Consider the following 21,490-nt stretch of genomic DNA (forward strand, 5'->3'; position numbering starts at 1 on the left):
TGTGCTGGATTGGACTTCAATTTAAATTTCTCTATTGTTTGTTTGTTTTTGCTCTATGTACAAGCAACATGATTCCATTGTTCCACTGTTTTAAATAGAAAATAACCAGATGTGGCCTGAACTCTTCCATCATTTTACGCAAGAGGCAGTTAGGTTTATTTAGCTCCATCAGTTATTGCAGGTAAGATGACTTAAAATCTTTTATTTTAGAAAACTTTTCTACTAGAATGTTAACTGTTTTATGCTGTACTGTTGTAGACCTGCAGAGAAGGAAGCATGTCTTAGGCAGGCCAGCCCTATGCTTTCAAAAGGAACACTCCAAAATTCTAGTGTTCTACTGGTGGACTCCTGGCAAATAAGGCATAAAAGAGGCAAGCTTTGCATCTGCATTCTCCTCTCTGTTTTTCTTTATTTCTTTTTCTTTTTTTTTTTTACACTAAATCTTTTTTTTACTTTTTTTTACACATGCTTTGAGTGCAGCTAATGGAGTTGTAAGGACAGGAGCTGGGAAATTTCAGGATGTTGCATATGTTCAGTGTCTCTTGTTTTCCTCTTCATTTGCACCTTCATTTGATATTGGCACCTTGACATCTGCTGAGGAAGCTACTGTGGACCTTTCTACAGTATTGTTAGGGGTAGAAGGGAAATAGTCCCTGTTTTAATTTCCCTTTATGAAGTTGTACAATTATTTACAGCCTCAGTGGTGGAACTTTGAAATATTCCAGGGTCCATAGGACTTCCTTGTAGCAGAATATTTATTTAAGATATTTTGTTGCTTATAGAGTTATTTGTATCTGACCCTGCAATACATGAACATTAGAGATACAACCCTTTTTCTTTGTAATTATTTTATTTGAAGTCTCCTCCTGCCTTGAAACATCTTTTTGGTGGCTTGATGTAAGGAATGTTACTAAGATAGTTCTTGATAGAATGTTGACCTTAACTTAACTCAAATTATTTTCTTTTATGCATCTAATGGTGTTTCATTGGACTAGATTTAATTTCAAGTAATTAGTCTCATACTATTCATTGCAATGAAATTCCTCTTTTCTTCCCCTCTAAAGCCCAAACAGGAAGTAATAGGTTTGGGACTATTTGAACAATCAAAGCAATGGATTTGCAGTGGCACTTGAATGTTAAGAAGCAAAGTCTTTACACAGATTTTGCCAGTTGACATTAAATATCAGTTTATAATTTTCCTTCCCTCTCTTCCTCTATCTTATGTAGGCTGATCCATGAATTAAAGGTGAATTGCATGCAGAGAAGGAAACTAGAAATTGGGAGCCCAGATTCCTCAGTTTCTGGAAGCAACCATTTTAAACTGATAGCGGTATGTTGGGAGCCCTCTTATTTTATGTTGGAAGACACATTTATCTTTAGGGTTGTGACAATATCTTACAGCAAGGATTATTTCTTTAAGCCATTCTTATAATTCCCCTGTCATACATTTGGAAAATGGCAACCACTAGCTAGACCATGCAATGTGAGGTGGGGGAACATTTGACAAGTGTTAATATGAGATATCTGGGAAATGACTGGAATCTGAGAGCAGTATGAAATATTTATCACTAGTGCTTTGTAAATGGCACATCTCTGCAGAAATAAAACTCTCCATCTTGCTTTTGCAGGCAGACACTGCCTGTGAAAGAATATTTACACTGAATGATGTGGAACATGGAAGGTGCAAATATGGTATTGTCAACCTTAGCGGCTTGGGGAAGAATTCTCTTACTGTGGAGATGTATGACAACCTCTATTTCACAAACCGCAAGGTATGCTATGTCCTTCCTTTAAGATTAGAATGTAGTCATTCTCTTTGAGGCTTATTATTTAGAATGCAACCCTTCAGTCAAGATTCTTTTGGTTAAATAATACAGGGTACAGTATTTTTAGATGCATAATAATGAGTATTGCTTGTTAACCGAGTTTTACAAATTGAACTGGGACAGTGGGTTACATGAACACCAGCTTGCATATACAACCCCTGGTTGGGGACTGTTGTGTGAAGGTGGCAAGCATGATTTATGTAAGGGTTGCTTAGGCCCTATGTTAGCCATTCTTACTGGCTTCACATGACACAGCAACTGCCAAGCAGGGATTTCATATTCAGAATGGCAGCGACACGTTGCCATAGTCTCTCCAAACACCCCCATAATTATAGTACCTATAATGACTTCCTTCAGTTTCTGTTTGATAGGAAAGTTCTGCCCTAAGCAGAGCTGTTCTGCACTTACGTACAATATTAAATGTTCTGGATGAGGTTGCACTCTTCCTAAAGGAGCGGTGTTCACAACAGTTTGGATGTCTTCCTCAGTTAGCTATGCTTTACTAACATGGTAAAGATCCAGATTCATTATATATGGGGCTGCCACTAGTTCGGAATACAGTTGCAGGCTGGATGTTGAGAATACAGTTTTTGTCCTTGTCCTTGAAATTGAGTCAGATCAGTTATTGTTCTGCTATGACACTGCAAGACTAGGTGGGACCTACCTATCATAAGAAGTTGACGTATTCACATTTTTCTCTTTGTTTATATTCTGTGTTTGTTCTTGGATTTCTGATTCTTTCCACACTACTTTTTCCAGTTAACTTGGTTCATTCATCTTTTTTTTTCAAGGTGAATTCTCTGTGTTGGGCCTCTCTAAGTCATCCAGATTCTCATATTTTATATCCTTTTCATTAAAATGAAGAAACTCTGACTAAGAAGCAAGTGTATTATAAAACCACCAATGAACAGTGAATTTACTCTGTAAGCCACCCAGAGACTTTTTTAGTAATTGGAATGGCATACAAAAACCTTAAATAAAAATAAATAATAAATAACAGGGATTATCCACTTATAGCTTAGGTCCCCTTTGGAAAATAATTACAAACTCATGCTAACTCAAGGCTGTAGCATAGTGGGAGGGAGAAGTTCTTATCTGCATCACATTACACACAGTACATTACAAAGCAGATGGGAAACAGGTTTGCACCAAAACCCAAAGTGATTTGAATGTGAGAAGAGACGGATAAAAGCTGATGAGAGAACCCAAGATGCATGCATAGTAATTCGATTAGAATAGGATGTACCTTTGCTTTTGCTTGTGAGGCACCGCTGTGGTGGTAATTTTTCAAAATGCAATCCCTGGTTGAGAGGGGCATACACCAACAAGCACAGCCTAGTATCCACTGCCTTTTTGGGAGTGCCACACAAACAGATAGTGCTGGGATTGTGGCAAAAGGAGGAGTTGTTTGAAAGTCATAAATTTTAGCATTTGCTTGTATCAAGCACATGTCACACAGCTCACTATGGTGTACCATAAGAGAAATAGGAGGATATGCTGTTATTTCATTGGTCTTTTTACATCAGTCCTTTTAACTGTGTATACATTTTTGAGGCTGTGCAGGTATGGATGGTTTAAAACAAGAGCATGCTTATATTTGCCCAGCTTTGTAGGTGCACTCTGAGAAATAGCTGGGGGAAACAATGGATTTTTTAAAAATGGGGGGAGGAGAGGAAGATGGTCATGCTGCCATTTTTAGTGCTCACTTTTTTTAAAGAAGGGTAGCTGCAGCTATCTGCAACTTTGCAGAATTCTTCCAAAATAAATTATTTGGCAATTCACAGCTGTGCAGCTTTGTAGGTATGCAATGAAAATAGGCATAAAAACAATCTTCATGCATTTTATCTTTTATGCCATGAAAATAGGTGTGAGGAAAGACCGGGGAAAGAAAGGAGGGCAAAGGACAGTGGTAAAAATGTTGTAAAACTGGTTCTACAGCTTTAAAACCACTCCCACTGCTAAGAGTTGTCATTGCTAGATTGAAATCCACATGTCTTCATAGTGCATGCGAACAGCAGGTACCAACAAAGTAATCATGAAATAATTTGAGAGAATTCAGAATATTGAAGTAATATTAGTACAATGGTTTGGGTGTGTATCACATGTTCCAGATGTGAGTCAAATATTAGAGAACTGGAATAAAATGATATGGTAGATTATTAACGCTAGAATGCAAAAGTGAATCCACAGAGTCAGTTCAATCTTCCAGAATATTGAAGAAGAGTTAATTGTGTCCATTTACATATAGCTCTAGAACAATTTTCCCTAATCCTCATTCCTTCTAGATGTTTCAGCTATGTCTCCCATCATGCTGGATAGGACTGGTGGGAATTGTAGTCCAAAACATCTGGAGGACTTTAGGTTGGGGAAGGAAGTAGCTTCCTTTTCTACAGATTCTAAAGCAAAAGAAGGAACACTAATTCTAGCCTGTGCTGTTTTTCCCCCTTGGTACTGGAAAACAAATGAAGTTATGTGTTCCTCCATGTTTTTCTTTCCAGTTGCAATCAGAGATTGGAAGCACTGGCTTCTATGAAAGAAAATGGAAATAATCACTTCAGAGAAACCCCATGAGGCATGCTTTATCGTGTGTGTTGTACATTTTGAGATTGTATGAAAGCTTCTGTTTTCTAGTGAAATATTTATTATTACTGCTTTGGCAGAACTAGATCAGCTTCTCAGGCTGATATTTAAGTGATATGTTTTTCTCCTGCGAGAGCTATTCATATTGCCTCTTTAATATCTTTAACTGCTTCCATCAAGCTCTGCCTCATGGGCACTGCAAAAACTCTAGGCTGTGCCTGCCTGCTCCCAGCATCCTTGTTCAACAACTCTAATGCAGGTACTGCATACAGATATCCTATATGTGGGGAGTCAGTTTTCCTAGCTCCTTCAGTGACTTTGTCTAATAGTCATAGAAATAAATACTATGCTGCTTTACATCTGCAAACATGAAGCGATTACTGACCTGAGTTTTAAAAGCAAATTTATTTGTGAATGTTTCCAGGCAATGGTTCTTTTCCCTGATTTGAGCACTTTCTTCTAGTGTGTATGAAAAAGGCAAGCTATTCTGTACTAGGCTTTTTTGTTTGGTAGTAGTACGGAATGAAAATGGTACTGTACATCATTTGCTGATGTATGGTACTATCAGATGCTGAACGTTCTCATTTATGATGCTGTACAGAGGTTGTGCTTGTAAAGGTAGTATGAGATAAGTGATACTGAAGCATTTGGAAAGTTTCAGCAGACAGGATTTGACCTAAACAAAAATTATTCAGTCTTTATAATATTGCCAGGCTATTACATTTTGGATAGCAGAAAGCTCACCTGATTGATTTATCTGCATGAGAAGTATAATATTTGAAATGAGAACTTAGAGAAAAGCATATTAGCTTCTTCCACAAATGCATGTACACATGCACAAAATTTTAAATCATATAAATCTTTGAAGTTCCTGACATAAGACCTTAAACCACCCCAGATCTGCACTAGCTCTAAGGCTGGCCAGTGAAACATGATCAGAGTCTGACCTGCTTTTCTTTATTTTTCATTTTCTGAAACATTATGTTGAAGCATGTTAATACTCTGTCACTGAAAAGGGCAAAAGTATAAGTTAAAGAAACTGACATTTTGGGATGGATCATACACATATTCATAATTCCTTCATGCCAAAGCAATTCTACTAAAACCAACAGAACTGTTCAAGTGCAAGGAAGGCCATAATTTACATGTCCAAACTGTACCCTTGTTTATGTATAATGGGACAAAGTTCAGTGTGGTAGAAGCAGTTCCAGTGTTTATTCCTTCTAAACCTTCTGAAGTTGTAATAGTGTGAATAATGATACTATAAATAATACTGACTTCCAGCAGTAACCCTAATGTAAGACATCATTTCCCACTTCCTAGCAATTTTTATCCTGTTTCTTTTAGAAGACCAACTTGGAATGTTGTGCAGCTTCAAGATCTCCACAGCCTGGTCCTGTGCTTGGTGTCTGAATCCTCAGGCTGATAACTGCTTTAGTACAGGTAAGAGAAAATAACTTCCCACTTCCCTTACAGAGCTTTATTACTCAAACGGTGCTTATATTTTGTCTTAGGTTTAAGTAGACGAATCCTTGTGACGAATGCAGTGACTGGTCATCGCCAAACATTTAATACCAGCAGTGATGTCTTAGCACAGCAGTTTGCCACCCAGGTAGGAGATACTTCTCTGTGAGACAAGCAGTCCCTGATCTATGCAAGAACCTCCACACTGTTAACTCCGAATCACTGCAGCTAATGCTGAAAATATACAAGAGGAAGGAAAGGGAGGTGACATGTGAACAGTTGCTACTTTAAATTTTACTTGTGATAAGTTGTCTGGCCAGTGATTTTTGGTAAAGAGAAGGCTGCTTCTACTGTATTGCTGCTCACTGTTGTTCAGAGGGGCTCACCTTGATGCAAGCTTCTCAATGAACTGGTTCCTATATTAGGCTGAGCTCACTATTTAATCATCATTATAACCCCAGATTGCTTGTGTTTAGACAACACACCGTGACTCCATTGACAGTTGTGTATTCAAAACCCACACACCTCAGTTCATCGTGAGTTAAATAATCTTTAAAAAAAATCCTAGGAGAGAAAGCTAAAATAAACTAAGGTATTTTACCGTAAAACAAGGTCTGTCTCTTGGAGCAGCAAGCATGCATGATTGAAATGCCACCCAGCACAACTGGAAGTTGCTAAATAATCCCTTTTTACTGTGGTCCAGGTGCTGACACTTTGTTCTAACTACAACTAATTTAGTAGGTAACAGTAACTGCTCAGTGGTAAATACTTAATTGCTAGAAAATCTACTGCTACACTAAATCTTTCTATAGAAACTCAAAACAGTTTGGGAATACAGTAAAAGTGATATAGTGAATTGAGAGCCAATGTGGCTAAGAGCATGGGACCAGGACTCAGGCAATCTGTGTTCTAGTCCCCAGTCAACCATGGAGCCATTTGCATGGCTTTGTACCAGTCACAGACTCCCAGCCAACCTACCTTACTGGGTTGTTATTGTGGGAATAAGACTGAGAAGAGGAGGAAGAGATTGCTTTGAGTTCTTTTAAAAAGAAAATTAACAGGCTATAAACCTCATAAATAAAATGAAGTAAATAAATTGAGTTCTGGACTTGAAAGAGGAAAACTTGAGTTGAAATCCCAGTTGTGAAATTTGCCTTTCTACTTCTCTCATGGTAGTTGTTAGGATAAAATGAGTCTGGGGGAAATTGCCCATATGCATAATCCTGTGCTCCTAACAAGAATGGTATATAACTCTAATAACTAAGGTAGTACTGAAGATTTATGCCTATTTAGAAGGTGGCTGTACATTATTTGAAAAACACATTAACTTCCTCTCTGGCTTTTCTAGACACCAGTACTATATAATGGCTGCCGTTCAGGGGAGGTTTTCAGTATTGATATCCGTCAGCACAGCCATAGAAGTCAAGGATGGAATGCTGTTCGCCTCTTTCATGATTCAGCAGTCACAGCTATTAACCTTTTGAAGACAGAGCAGTACCTCATGGTTGCAGACATGGCAGGCCGGGTAGGGATTGGATTTTTAAAATACAACATGTATTTGTATTATTATTTCATTGAGAAAAAATATTTTTTCTCTTGCTAATGTGATCATTCTGTTATTTTATCCATTTGCAGATAAAACTCTGGGACCTGAGAAAATTAAAATGTGTGAAAGAATATAGAGGTCATCACAATGAGCATACTGTTCTCCCTTTACACATCAGTGAGGAAGAAGGACTTCTTACAGCAGGTATGACACATGGAATTTATCTAAAGAAAGGCCAAAAACTGCATGGGGGATGGATGCTTGCTCTGCTTGAACATGGAAAATGAAGGTGCCTCAAATGTGCATTCTGGCTTTCTAACTGTGTATATAGCCCAATTGGCAAATTTCTTTGGTGGAGTTTACATTAATAAAACTATTACTGAATAATTATAAATAAGAATACATTACACATATCAAACATTACAAAAATACTAAAAGCATAGTGAAGCCAACAGTAAATTAATAGGTTAAAAGATAGATGCCTGTTTAAAGAAGGAGGTCTTAATTTGGTATGTGAATATATACAGTGAAGAGCCCAGATAAATGCCCCTAGAAATGGCGCTCCATAAATTATGAAGAAACATTAAACAAGGAACATGTTTTGGAATACTGGGAGTTTTTACGCAAATCTAGGGAGTTCAATTATTCTTTTCTGGTACCTACGTCCATTCTGGCATGGTGTTTGCTTTGTATTGATTTAGATGTCTGACCTGCCTTTAACATTATCCAACCCTATGGCCCATACATCCACAATTGCTGCAATCCTTCTGGTACACAGGGCTGGTCCAAAATACCGTGCTGCTTATGAAAAAGCATAAATCAATGTGTTGGCCACCACCCAACCCTACCATGCTGTCCCTGCACCATACCTGAGGATAGCAGGTTTGCTTAGGGAATGCAAAGCAGCATATAACTTTGTTCTCCAGCACCTTGCCAGTGGTCTCTGTGCCCAAGTGTCTACAACCTCAGATGGCCACTTTACCATGCCTAAATATAGGGCTGGCCCAGCTTTGTTGTTGTCAGAATTTGCAGCAAGCAAATAAACACAGAAAAGGAAATATTACTTCAAATGTGTGAAAGTTATTTAGGTGCAAGAAATGTTGTCATGATTTGCTTTACTTTGCTTCCTCAGTGGGTCAAGATTGTTACACAAGAATTTGGAGTCTCCAAGACGCTCATTTGCTACGGACTATCCCTTCTCCATATCCATCTGCCACAGATTCCATCCCAAGCGTGGTCTTCTCATCAAGGCTTGGAGGCACCCGAGGGGTTCCTGGTCTGCTTATGGCAGTCAGACAGGATCTCTATTATTTTTCCTATAAAACAGATGATCCATATTGTATCCATACCAAGAACATGGATTTTTCTTCCCTGCTTAGCAATTGAAAACAAAAATGTGATTGTGTCCACAGATTGTTATTGGATTGACATGGACTGTAGATGTTACCTTCAACATTCTGGACTTCAATAATTTCAGGAACCCTTCTTTTTTCATTTTTTCCTAACATACTGTAAAGTCAAAACTGATTATGGGGAGCATAGTTGCTCTTTCCAAGCACAGTTAGTTCATTCTTTGTATGTGTATTGTTAAAGCTCATAGGAGAAAATTTCTAGTATTGCCGTGTTTTCCTATGTACTTTCTATAGTTTAGAGAATTTTTAGGAGTTGCCTAGCAATGAGTGCTGCCTCTCTAGTAGAAGAGTCCTATTTCATTAGAGGAGGAAAACAATTTGCAGGATTTTTGCCTTCATGAGGGATAGTTACCATGAATGGTAGTGGATAGGGAAATCCCTCTAGTTCTACTGTTGTTATGCTTAATGTGGCCAGTTCAGTACACCATTTTCTGCATTCGAAGGAAGAGCTAGATGGATTTAATTGAAGTTTTAATAGCCTTCAGCAAATGTTGATGATTGAAATCTAGAAGTCAACTTTCTTGCCTTAAACTCCTATTAAAAATAAATCTATTTCAACATATTTTTGTTTCATCTGTTGCTGTTTTCAAAAATTCAGACTCAGGCCCTGATGTTTTCTGTCACTGCACAATGTAAATAAGAAATTGCATTCCCTTGTAAAATTTATGGTGAGGAGGGAGTGGAATTGCGGCCACAATTCCACTACAGCATAATAGCAGATGCTTGGCAAACAGACACCAAGAGAAGACAAAGCTTGCAAATAAAGGGGCATGAATTTTATGGCAGTGGAAAGCTAAGGAAGACACTTTGAGAATCATTTTGAGCCATGGAGCTTACCCAGACATACCAGTGCTAAGTAGCAAGGTGGTACTGGCAGCTGATAAAGAAATTGCTTTATTTAATTTCTATACCACCTAATAACTAAAGTTCTCATTTGTGTTGCTTCTATTAGCAGAGAGAAATTAAAAAATACATTTATTTACTGTCTTGTGGTGTGAGGAAGGGATGTAAAACAACTGAAAGCTAATACAGCATTGCTGTCTCCAGCCAAAAAAGTAGTAGAACATTTTAATATCCCAATGACAGGTTGGAAATTCTCAGCAAAGCACAATCTGGACTTTGAGCGAAGTAAAGAGCATCGCTCTTAAAGGTTCCAGAAAGCTGGCAACCTGAAAGTTATGGGAAACTATTACAGACACAATCTATTTCAAAGACTCTTTGAATGTGCTCATTGACTTAACTTTTCCACAGGACTAGTGCCAATAAATAAGACATGTATTCTTAGACGAAGGAAGGACAGACACCCACCCACCTACCCACCCATCCTTTCTTGATGATAACAGTCAACACATACTTCAAAATTTGTAATGGGAACAAGACATGCAGTGTCAATAGTTACTTCCTCTTCAATGAATTACTGTGAGTTACCCCAACATGATGTGAGAGGACTTCTTGTAGAACAGGACTTCCCTGTCTCCCCTCTGTTCTTCCTGTATGCCCCATCCCTCTCGTGTAGATTTGAGGCATGGACAGGGAATACATTCTGCTAGCACTATGCAATACTAACCCAACCTTTCAACCTTTAATGTTTTTCTACTAGTAAAAAAAAACCCTTCAAGTGGATGCAATTGAACTATAGTATGTGATTATAATCAAGTATATTTAGCAGTGGTAAGGATGGCAAAGAACTATTTTGCTGCATCTGTTTAGATTACCCAATGCTCAGTGTATCTTTTAAGGATAATCTGGGGCATTGTAGATCTGAGGGTTGCTATAACATTTCCTAGACACTTCCAGGATGAATCTCTTGCATCTACTGGAACTCAGACTTAAGTGTTATAGCAGTTGAATCATCTGAGGTACCCAGAGCACAGCTGGTCAAGTTTTCTTGGGAGAGTTTCAGCTGGTACAGCTCAAGGACATCAACAAGGTGCTTGAACAGATTTGTGCAGTCACTTCTTTCTTGCTTCTTGATCCTCTTGGCTTATGAGAAATAGCAGGGAGGAAACAGCTAGCTGGGCAAGGAAGATGATTAATGCTTCCTTGCACAAGGAAGTGGCCTCCTGCTGTGTGGAAAAGGCAGTGGCTAGACCACTCCTGAAGAAGTTCTCCCTGGACCTGGAAGGTCTTGACTTTAGGCCAGTGGTAAATGTTCCTTTTCTGGGCAAAGTCCATGGATGGGTGGTACCCAGCTGGTTCGGGCACACTCTGGATGAGTCTGATTGTCTATATTAGTCAAGGTACAGTATGACAGCTTACATCAGGAGAGAGTTGGGGGAATGTGATGCTCCTGGATCTCTCTACAGTTTTCAATTCAGTTGACCATATTCGACTCCTGAGGTGACTAAGCTAGGAATAAAAGGGTGCTTCGTTGTGGTTGGTCCACTACTTCGATGGCCAGCTCCTGAAGATAGTGCTATGAATTTGCCAGCATGACATTGCCCATGAGTTAGTTCCCTGTGCTATCCAACCTCTACATGAGATCACTTGAGGGGTCATCTAGAATTTTTGAGTGCATTGCCATCAGTATGCTGATGAGACATGGCTCTATTTCTCCTTTCATCTTGACCAGGTGAGGCTGTGGATATGCTAAACTGGTGCTTGGCTGCAGCAATGGACTGGATGAGGACCAACAAACTGAATCTCAATCTAGACAAGACTGACTTTCTGTTAGTATATGGTTCTTATGATCAGATAGAGGCTGCTCACCACCTCGCCCTGTTGTGGATGGGGATGCACTCCCCTTGGAGGAACAAATTTGTAGTTTGGGGGTCCCTCATGAGGCATCTTTATCACTTCAGGCTCCGGAGATCTCAGTGGTGTGGAGTACCTTCTACCTAGGTATGTCCCTAGTCTAGCTATGTCCTTATCTGAACAGGGATAACATGATTTCAGTCATCTGTGTTCTGGTAGACCACTGCAATACATTCTTATGTGGGGGCTACTCTTGCAGACTATTCAAAAGCTGCAGCTTGTACAAAATGCAACATCCAGAAAGTTCAAGCATATAACACTAATCGAGATTACCAGTATGCTTCTGAGCCCAATTCAAGGTTCTGGTGATAACCTACAAAGCCTTATATGGCTTGGGACTGCAACACCTGGAAAACGCTTCCCTCATCCTGAATGTACCGGAACACTGCACTCTGAGGTTTTCCTCCATCTGCTGTCTCCAAGGGAGGCTCAGAAGGTGGCAACATGGAAAAGAACCTTCCAGTGACCCCCCACCACCACCCGCCAATTATGAAATGATCTTCCTGCTGAGGCCCACCTGCACCAACTCCATTATCCTTTCTGCTCAAAGTTAAGATTGCCCTTTTTTCCACGACATTCAATGACATTTAATAGCAGATGGGAGCATTTATGTCACTAGTTGTATTAAAGTTGTTTTAGATGCTCGAATTGTTTTAAATTCTTTCTTACGTTTTGCACTTTATTTATTTATTTATTTATTTATTTATTTATTTATTTATTTATTTATTTAGTAAACTTCTATGCCGCCCCATTCGCTGAAGCCTCGGAGCGGCTTACAGACATAAATAAACTTCGTTAAAATAATATAAATTAACAGTATAAATTAATTAAGTATAAATTAGAATTTTATACTGTTTTATTGCATCTGTGATTTGTGTTTTTTATGAATTGATGTAAACCATCCAGAGAGCTTTAGCTATTAGGTGTTATTGAAATGAAAAAAGGAGGTAATAGGTTTGAATGTGTCAAATCTGCAAAAAATTAGAATCTTAAATTTATGGACAAACTCACAAGCTATAACCATCTATGGGAAGGAAAGATCTATAGAACAGACACTCCTCACTCTCAGCAACAATCCTGTGATGCAGGTTAACCTGAGAGTGACCAGCCCAAAGTCACCCAGAGAGTTTTGTGGCTGTGTGAGAATTGGAACCTGGATCTCCTGAGTCCCAGTCTAACACTTGATTCGCCATGCCTTCCAATTGTTCAATACCAAACCAGATTAGGTCTGGAGAGCTTATAGTACTGGATATACCAACCATATTGCATACTGGTTTAATTAGTTCTTATGTGAGATACATGCTTTTTAATGAAAAAATGTATTTTTAAAAGTGTGGTTAAAACAGAAACCTTTGTTGGTTTGGAAGGATGAGACAAAATGAATGTGCTGTTTTTTAAAAGTATTCTAGACCCTTCTGATTTGTATATTGGAGACAGAATTAAATAGCTAGCAATGGCCTATTTCTGGACTTTGTATGGTATTAAAAGAGACTTTACTTGACCTTTCAGAAGAAGCTACAGAACAGAGTAGTTCTGTATGTTTTAGCATTTCTGAATAGAAATCTTCAAATTGTAGACTGTCTGAGCTAGTACAGAACCAGCAAAGGAAGACACAAAATAAACAATTGGTTTATGGAAGAATGCTGGCCTGTAATGATATTTTGGAAGGAGAACTGTAGCTTTCAGGAGAACTACATAACTATGAAACTATATGTTTGTACTGATCCTTAACAACAGACTTTCATGTGAAGTTGCTGCATTGTTTTAAGCAATGGGGAGGCTGCACTATTTTTAGTTACATACTTTGTATGGTTTGTATATTTTTGTTGAACTGTTTTATAGAACATTAATAGTTTTTTTGACATAAAGACAATAAATTCAGATTTCAGATATTGCATAGCATTTTTCTTTTTTTAACATGTTCCAGCTTTTTAGAATTGTATTTGATCTTAGCCAAGAAGCTCCTTGAATCTTAGAATCATTTTAGTCTGCTCTTTTGTTTGCCAGCTGCCACATTGAGGAATTTTTTAAAAAATATCTTGCTGAATAGTTGACTTTGTAAGCTGAGATTTATACGTAATGTTGTGAGATTACTTCACCTGAAGTTGTCTGAATCATAGAACAGTAGGGTCAGAAGGGGCCAAGAAGGCCATCAGGTCTAATCCCCTGCTGGGATGGTGTGACACCAGTCATACCATCCCATTCAGATGACTGTCTATTTGCTTCTTGAATGTCTGTGGTGTGGGAGAGCACACAACCTGTCTAGGCAGCTGGTTCCATTTTCATATTGCTCTGACTGTTAGGAAGTTCTTCCTTGCGTCTAGCCTGCCCCGGTGTACTGTACTTTAAGTTCATTGTTCTGTGTTCTACACTCCAGGATGAGTGAGAGAAGGTCTCTTCTTCCTCCTTTGTGACAGACTTTGAGGTACCTGTAGAGTGCTATCATGTCACCTCGTAGTCTTCTTTTCTCAAGGCTAAACAGACCCAGTTCTTTCAGCTTCCCATCATCAGACTTCGTTTCCAGGCCCTCCTTTGAACTCTTTCTGGATTTTCAGCATCCTTTTTAAACCTGGGTGCCCAAAACTGAATGCTATATTCCAGGTGAGATCTGACCAGCACAGAATAGAGGGCAGGGGTCGGCAACCTGTGGCTCCGGAGCCACACGTGGCTCTTGAACCCCTCTGCTGCGGCTCCATTGCTCAAAACTCACCCAGGCACAGCAGCTGATCTCGAAGCTCCACTCAGGAACACAGTGCAGTGCTAGCTAGTTAAGTAAATCAGCTAGTTAAGTAAATCGCTACATTCCTCTGCTAAACAAGCTTCCTGCAGGCTCTCATGTTACACAAAACACTGCTGAAAAGATTCTCTTTGTCCCAATGTAATCTCCTTCATCTGAATGTTAAAAGCTGTGCTTGGGACCTGTCACAATTCACATCACTTGACTGTTTATCTGCTAATCAGTCACTAAACACACCTATATCTGAGCTTTACTGAGATTTCCCCCCTCCATCCATGGATAAATCCAAAGAAAAGTTTCTGAAGAAAACCAAACGTTTAATGATATGTGGGTAGATTCATTTGCTTTTACGGCTGACGAACTTATGGGGTTTGCTGTTTAATGCATGCAGCGCTTTAGCACTGACTTTGCAAGAAACTGTTCTCAGTTTTTAGTGACTGAACAAGAGCTGCAGCTAAATCATAATGAAGATATAGATCTACTTCTTTGTTTTAAGAAGATTCTTATAAAAATTTCAGCAACATTATTACATTGGGAGAGCGATGTTTGTTCAATATTTCACCACGTGATAAGAGGATGAGGGCACACAGAAGCAGACGGCATGTTTGGTTTGCTGCAGGTGGCATGTTTGGTTTGCTGTTAGTGGATAATATAAGTTCGGCTTTTTATTTCATAAATATGAGGAGGACTCAGATAGACATTGAGCATTTTATTGAAAGTAATTTTCAACCCAGCGTCTTTTTTTTCAGAGTTCAAAATGTTTTTGTTGCATGCAGAAATAAAAACTTGTTTTCTCTGTAGCACTTCATTGATTTCATAAATGTAACACACTATAGTTTTTTTATACATAGTATAAAGGTAAAAAACTATATATGCAGTGTTATCTTCATTTTAGATGTCAAAAGGACTTTGCAGCTCCCAGTGTTTTCTTTTCTGTGGAAAATGGGTCCAAATGGTTCTTTGAGTGTTAAAGGTTGCCGACCCCTGGTAGAGGGGAATGAGTACTTCTCTTTTTCTGGAAGTGATAACTCTCTTGCTGCATCCCAAAATAGTGTTTCCCTTTTTTTGCAGCTGCATCACATTGTTGGCTCATATTTGGCTCAGATTTAGCTGTGCTTTCTGAACCATGTATTGTGCATTGCAAAATATGCAAACCAGTCTGGTTTGTTTTCTGATTGTTGGTGGTACTGATGTATGCATATGGTGCCTTGTTGGTGTCTTGTTTTCAAAAAAATTGAACATTTTAGATGGAAATTTTAGTTTGGAAAAAGCTGAACATTTGTTTCCTGTTGGCCTTTATAATAGCAAGCCATGGCCATTTCTGCAATAGTGTATTTCACTATTTGCAAGTGAGTAGACCTCCACTTTAGGTTCCCTATTTAAATTTTATTTGTATTTTTGTGCTAGTTCTCTGATTCCTGCCAGTACTTATCTGGCACCATTGCACATGTCCTGTTTTGTTTTGTTTTGTTCTTTAAAACTGATCATACAAGGGCACAATTAAGGCCATGACAAATATTTTTGCATAGATGGCATTTTCATTTTCTGACATGACAAAGTTGATAGTTTCTTCTGTTGCGAGGCGGTGGGCTTTTCAGAAAGCTTGCTGTTAATTATATAATTTAGATTCATAGATGTGTGTATTTTGTAAATATTAAAAAGTGTGCTTTTCTCAAGAATGTGTTATTCCAAGCCTTCCTTAGGTATATTTTAGCAGCTCACTAAAGGTGTGTAGGCCTGGCTTAGGCTGGAAGAATTCTTGGCATGTCCCTTTCCCAGAATTACTTACTTGAGGCATGTAGTCCTAGCACAGATGCAAACTAAACCCCAACGAGACTGTTGGCAAAATGAGTGAACAAAGGAGGTGTCCCTTTTTGTATCGTGTTGCTATATTCCAACTGTCCTCAAAGACTTACTTCTGCCATTCTGAGTAGCCTGCTGTCATGAGTCATGTTCCTCCTTCTAACCAACACCAGTCTTGGACCATTTCTTTGCTGAATAATCTTTATTGTTTCACATACGTCTCTGAGCATACACAAAACAGTATGTTGAACTCTATCTACTGTTCATTTCCCAAATCTCTCCTAATGACTATGGAATCAACTTTTTAGGGAGGTGTGCTTGACGCTGATGCTTTATATCTTTTGGTGCCAAGTTAAAATCTTTTTATTCTCCCATTATTTTAATTGATGAATAGGAGCTAATGATTTTATATTGTTTATTCAGATGATGATTGGCTTGTGGTGGATTATTTGTTGTATTATCATTATTTTATGCATCTACTTAATTATTTAATATACCCAATTTTTTATTTTCAAGTGAATATGTTAATGGTTTTAACATTATGTTCTATGCTGTTTTGAGTTATTGTACATTGTTGTGGGAGTGTATGCTGAAGAAATGTCTATAAAAGCTTTAAATAAATAAATCTGTCTGCACCCTGACCTTGGAGGAGGTGCACTATGGAAACGGGCACACCGCCACTCTACCTGTTGTGCTGCTAGTTGGGCTTCTCACTGGTGTTGGTGCTGAGCCAGCGGGTCCACCTCTGAAAGGGAGAGTTGGTCCCCATGGGAGAGTTGTCCCATTTCAACATCCCTTCCTGCAGGCTGTAACTCCCCATTGCTTGCATGGTTGGCATGATCTGCGTGCCTGCCTGTCCTTGGGCTAATCTCTTCTACTGCCTCCCCCAGCTGAGTCCCAAGACCTTGAGCTGCGGCTTATGGCTGCACCGTCTCACAAGCAATTTCATCCGCTGAATCGGAATAGTTAAAAATAGCACGGTTAGCCTCCTGCAAGCATGCCAGAGGTTTGGCAGTACTCTCATGCACAACACTTGCAATAAAGCAGTCCATTAATGGAAAGCTGAGATTATCCCATGCAGTGTTCTCTGGTGTGTTCTTTCCCAGTGCCCACCGGCAGAAGCTAGTATAGTAGGGCTGTCAGGATGAACAGACTGCCAAGTGCTGCATTCCAAGGCATGGTAGGGCCTTGACAACTTCCCCTGAATGCTACCGAGCTTATGCAGATTTGCACAATGCCAGATGGAAGCCTCAGGAGTAGATATAGAGAAGAAAATGAGTCAGTCTGTACTATTTTTTCCCTAACCTCTGTCTAGCCATAATGAGGTTTGCAAAACAAACTCCATGGTTATCACAGAGGACAAAATGAAAACACTTCAGCAGCCATGTGACCCTTCTTGTTTGTAGCTGAAGTAAGGAAAATCTTGTTCTATTTGCCATGTATAAATAAGCCAGACCCTGGCACCTAGAAAATTCAACCTACAGATCCTCCATTGAAAAGCACAACTCAAGAATAGACTGTCTGAAACACCAAACATAGCAGAAGTATGAGGAATACTTATTTGCAATTGACGTTTTGCAATTAACACATAATCCAAGTTAAGAATTGAATGATCAATGACTAAGAAACTTAATTGGGTTGGATGCAACTTCTGGTTGCCAGTGGGAACATTCCTGAAGCAGCGTTTTCTTTGCAATGCTCCAGCCAGCAAAGAGGAGAAACAGCGATGCTTGCTCTTTCTGCCTCCTTCTATAGCTTCAAGCACCACCCCCTTTGCTGTACCAAAAGACCCTCCAAACCTTTACAGCATATTTTTGGGAGCACAGAGGACTGTAGGTGAGGAGAGGGAATCCATGATCCGTGAAGATCACTTCCACCACGGTGGAAGGCTTATGCAGGACCCAAAATGTTCTGTTTACTTGACTAAGTGTGATTTCCTTGTTTTATTTCTCTCCCATGATTTGAGAGAGATGGTTCTTCTTGAGATGCCATACTAGGAGAGTGTTTTTCTAAATTTAGAATAACATTGGTCAGTTTCTTCCCCCAAGAAGTTGGGAGTGTTCTCTTGATCCTTCTACATTGTGGTCAAAAGGAAACAATCCTCTCCAAAACTGACTCCAGTCCTAAACAATATTATATGACAACAAGCAGCCCAAGGCCTAAATGCTAAGTTGCTGGAGGGATTTTAATGGCTACCCTGTGTATTTCTGTAAAACCAAATTTAAATCTAAAACATTTGACTGGTATAATGTTGAATTTAAGAACATCTTGCCTATTTTATTTTGGAAAACAGGAAGAATGATGCCTTTTAAAAAGGCACGTCAAACACATATACTATGTTCCTCATGCTGAAAGTTGTTTAGATATGTTAATTGTATTCTTCATGAAGGCATTAAATTAACTGAAAGAAACAATCCTGAATATTCAGGAGTTTGGAACACAATCAGATTCTTTTTACAGTCATAAAATCCCCACCCTTAGCTTACTTATAACTTCAAGAAGGGAGAACAGCTAAGGGCTGGAATTAATTTGAATCATTCCCTCTCTGGTGTATTATGTATTAAAAGAGTACATGAATTACTGGTTCAGCTTCTCCTTCTCCCAATTATTTTTGCAGTACCATTTCTGCATGAAAGAAAGGTCAGTCCTTAGTTTCAGTGATGCTCAAGTGTGTTGCCTCTTCTCGGAAAAGGAAGCCAATCCTTTTATGTACAGCTAATGTGCGACTTTAGTGGAGAGAGAAAGAGAGAGAGATGACAATACACATGCTAAGTCTTTATCAGCTTACAGGTTTTTATGTCTGTCATTAGATACATCGAGTCTACTATGACATGCATTGTAGAAGCAATTTAAGAGAATGAGGTAGTTCTGTGGTGGCTAAACAAAAACAAAAACAGACAACTCCATGGAACAGAAGCTTACAAGTGAAGATTTTATACAAGGGATGTCAGGGATGTTTTTGCATGTGCAGTAACATGGTAGAATAGCTACATGCATGAGGAACATACAGGGCATGAACTACAAACAAGACCCACTTGTATTTTCCACCACAGAGTCAAATTAAAAACACTTCAAAGTGCAGTACCTAGGCTGAAAAATCTCTACAAGAGGGCTCTTATACTACTTCTATCCCCTGGAAAAAAATGGCCAGCTTCTAGTTACAAAATACATATTAATTCCTGTGAAGTTCAGAGAGCAGGGATTTACTACTACATAATCCAGTTCTGGTTTGGCATGCAAGCCAGTTTCTGCCTCTTTCTTTCAGCGACAGAGCAAGATTAGGTAGGTACACAGAAGACGTCAGCACACTTGTTCAGAAGAGATAGTCCTTTATAGCACTTAATTTAATAATACAGTTCTAAAATAGGGTTTCAATCATCAAGGAATACAAGGATATACTTAATAGACGGGAGCAACAACAGTGCCAGGATATCATGCCAAACTTCAGCCATTATGAATGGAGACAAATCTCCACCCGAGGAATGTGCAATACTCAGAGGAGCCAAAAGGAGGGAGGGATTCATTCTTCGTTCTGATTAAGCTTCTGATCGTCTCTTGTTTGTTATCATGGAAGCTGAGATCCACAGAAAAGCCTAATGTTGTACGTTTACTCAGTGGTTTGATCACTGCTTCAAAGTGGTTCAATACAGGGCTTTTCAAAAAGAATAATGCCCAGTGTCATCTGCCGTTAAGCTCCGAAGAACATCACTGTTTTCTAGTTTGTTCTATCTGAGTGCTTTAAGAGTAGTTTACACAGACACCTTTAAGAATCCACCCATGTCAGTTTATAGCCAGCTAGTGACTAGGATGCTAAGCAATTGTTATACTGCAAGTAATGAGAACTTCCCTAGTATTTACTTGGAAAGTTTCGTTGCAGAACTGAGAGCCTGTCTCAAGCAAAACCAAGCACATCGGAATGAGGACATGTAGAATGACCTCATCAGCCCAAAGTAAAGCTGAAATAGCCGTTAGTATAGCTTCATGTTTTGTGCCCCATCAATTGATTTTCCCCTACATTTCTGCTTCATTTAACACAGGGTCCTTTTATGATCTCAAACATTTGCAGCATTTTCTATAGCAGCACACATTTCAGCAAGACCCAAACAGAGCAGCTCCTTGTAAAGACAGGGGATTCCTCCTAGTTTCTCTGGAGGGTTTTCAGCCCTGGGAAAACTAAGCTTACAACGTTTTAAAAACGGAACAGAAATAGGCTGGGATAAAATAAATATGGGAGCTGCTGAAAGCCCTTGGACTCCCCATCCAAAAGCAGGGATTACAAACGGTCGTTACTTCAAGCTGATCAAAGCCTTTGTAAACCTATGATGCTGTAAGCAGCAATGCTTTACACAAAAAAAATCCAAGGCACTCAAGAGGCTGTGTGGTTGACCCATGACACTTCCAAACACACACACACACACACACACACACACACACACACCACCCAGTTCTGTTCATTTTTGTTTTAACTTCTGAATATCATCAAAGCGTCATCAGCCAGCTGCATTCTTAGTACACTAAATTATATAGAGAGATACATATTTTTAACAGATATATAATACATGGGGTTTTGGATTCCTCATTTTACTGCAAGCTTCTCCACACAACCCAATCACAGCCTTTGAGGCCAGTTTGAAATTGAGCCTCGTCTTGGCTGTCTGCTGCTCAGCGACCTTATTGAAATCCAGATGTGAGAAAGAGGTGAGTGATCCGGAGAATGCACTCTGACTGTGAAACCTTAAAAACAGTGATGTTTTGAGTTTTGTTCTGTCTAACCCTGAGAAGCTATGGTGTTTTGGAGGACCCGGAAAAGGAGTTGGGGTTAAAGGTCACCAGGCTTTTTATTGCAATTAAAACAGACTCTGACGGGATGATCCCAGCCACGGGAAGGGACAGCTCTGCGCTCGTGGGAGCACTCATCGCAGAACCCTTGGCCACAGGCACGACAGTGGTGCTTTGACAACTTGATGCTGAACTCCTTCTGGCAATTGTGGCAGTGTAAGATTTCGTGGTCAGGCACCCAATAAGCAGGTCTAGCTGCATCCTTCACAAGACCTGCAATGGTCAGAGAAATCCACAATGCCATTTCTGTTTGTTACCAACCAAGAAGAGCAGAATTTCCACTTTTTGCATGGGATTAAGGAGGGGTTAAAATCAGCTGAAAGGATGACTCAAGCTATCCTCTCTCTGTGGTTTATAAAAGGTTAGTGAACAAAATATCATTAAACCCAAGCTTTCTACTTCCCCTGCTTATGCTTGTACAGACATGCAGGGACTGGCTACAGGGTTAAGAGGATGCAACACACTGCAAGCTTCTCATGCTAGCATTCCACCTTCTCACATGGAGACGGCAGTACCTGAGCAGATTCCC

General features: G+C 39.4%; 2 protein-coding genes across 7 annotated transcripts in view; one reads left to right on the forward strand and one right to left on the reverse strand.

Annotated features, from left to right (window-relative positions):
• Positions 1 to 6: 6 nt before the first annotated feature.
• On the forward strand, positions 7 to 9,390 carry DCAF4 (DDB1 and CUL4 associated factor 4). Of its 2 annotated transcripts, XM_044436664.1 has the most exons (11): positions 7 to 181; positions 259 to 371; positions 1,228 to 1,330; positions 1,629 to 1,772; positions 2,618 to 2,667; positions 4,586 to 4,665; positions 5,754 to 5,849; positions 5,921 to 6,018; positions 7,219 to 7,395; positions 7,506 to 7,620; positions 8,549 to 9,390. In XM_044436664.1, the coding sequence occupies exons 3-11, from the start codon at positions 1,256 to 1,258 to the stop codon at positions 8,800 to 8,802; spliced, it is 1,089 nt and encodes a 362-aa protein (XP_044292599.1). In that variant the 5' UTR covers positions 7 to 181; positions 259 to 371; positions 1,228 to 1,255; the 3' UTR covers positions 8,803 to 9,390. The 2 variants fall into 2 exon arrangements, with proteins under 2 accessions (XP_044292599.1, XP_044292598.1); XM_044436663.1 differs by lacking the exon at positions 259 to 371.
• Positions 9,391 to 18,891: 9,501 nt separating this feature from the next.
• The window catches only part of ZFYVE1 (zinc finger FYVE-type containing 1), a 31,416-nt gene continuing 28,817 nt past the window's right edge, over positions 18,892 to 21,490 (reverse strand). For all 5 annotated transcript variants that reach the window (XM_044436965.1, XM_044436967.1, XM_044436966.1 and 2 more), the window contains exon 12: positions 18,892 to 21,174. In XM_044436965.1, the coding sequence (XP_044292900.1) occupies positions 20,942 to 21,174 (233 nt within the window). In that variant the 3' untranslated portion in view covers positions 18,892 to 20,941. The remainder of the gene's footprint in view (positions 21,175 to 21,490) is intronic.

Source organism: Varanus komodoensis, unplaced genomic scaffold, assembly GCF_004798865.1.
Source record: "Varanus komodoensis strain SLA01 unplaced genomic scaffold, ASM479886v1 scaffold3, whole genome shotgun sequence".
In the NCBI taxonomy this organism is placed as follows: domain Eukaryota; kingdom Metazoa; phylum Chordata; class Lepidosauria; order Squamata; family Varanidae; genus Varanus; species Varanus komodoensis.

Coding starts and splice junctions, on each gene's coding strand:
- DCAF4 (XM_044436664.1), top strand. CDS start 1,256: ATGCAGAGAAGGAAACTAGAAATTGGGAGCCCAGATTCCTCAGTTTCT. Junction 4,666..5,753: donor GTTCAACAACTCTAATGCAG/GTACTGCATACA, acceptor TGTTTCTTTTAG/AAGACCAACTTGGAATGTTG. Junction 7,621..8,548: donor AGAAGGACTTCTTACAGCAG/GTATGACACATG, acceptor TTGCTTCCTCAG/TGGGTCAAGATTGTTACACA.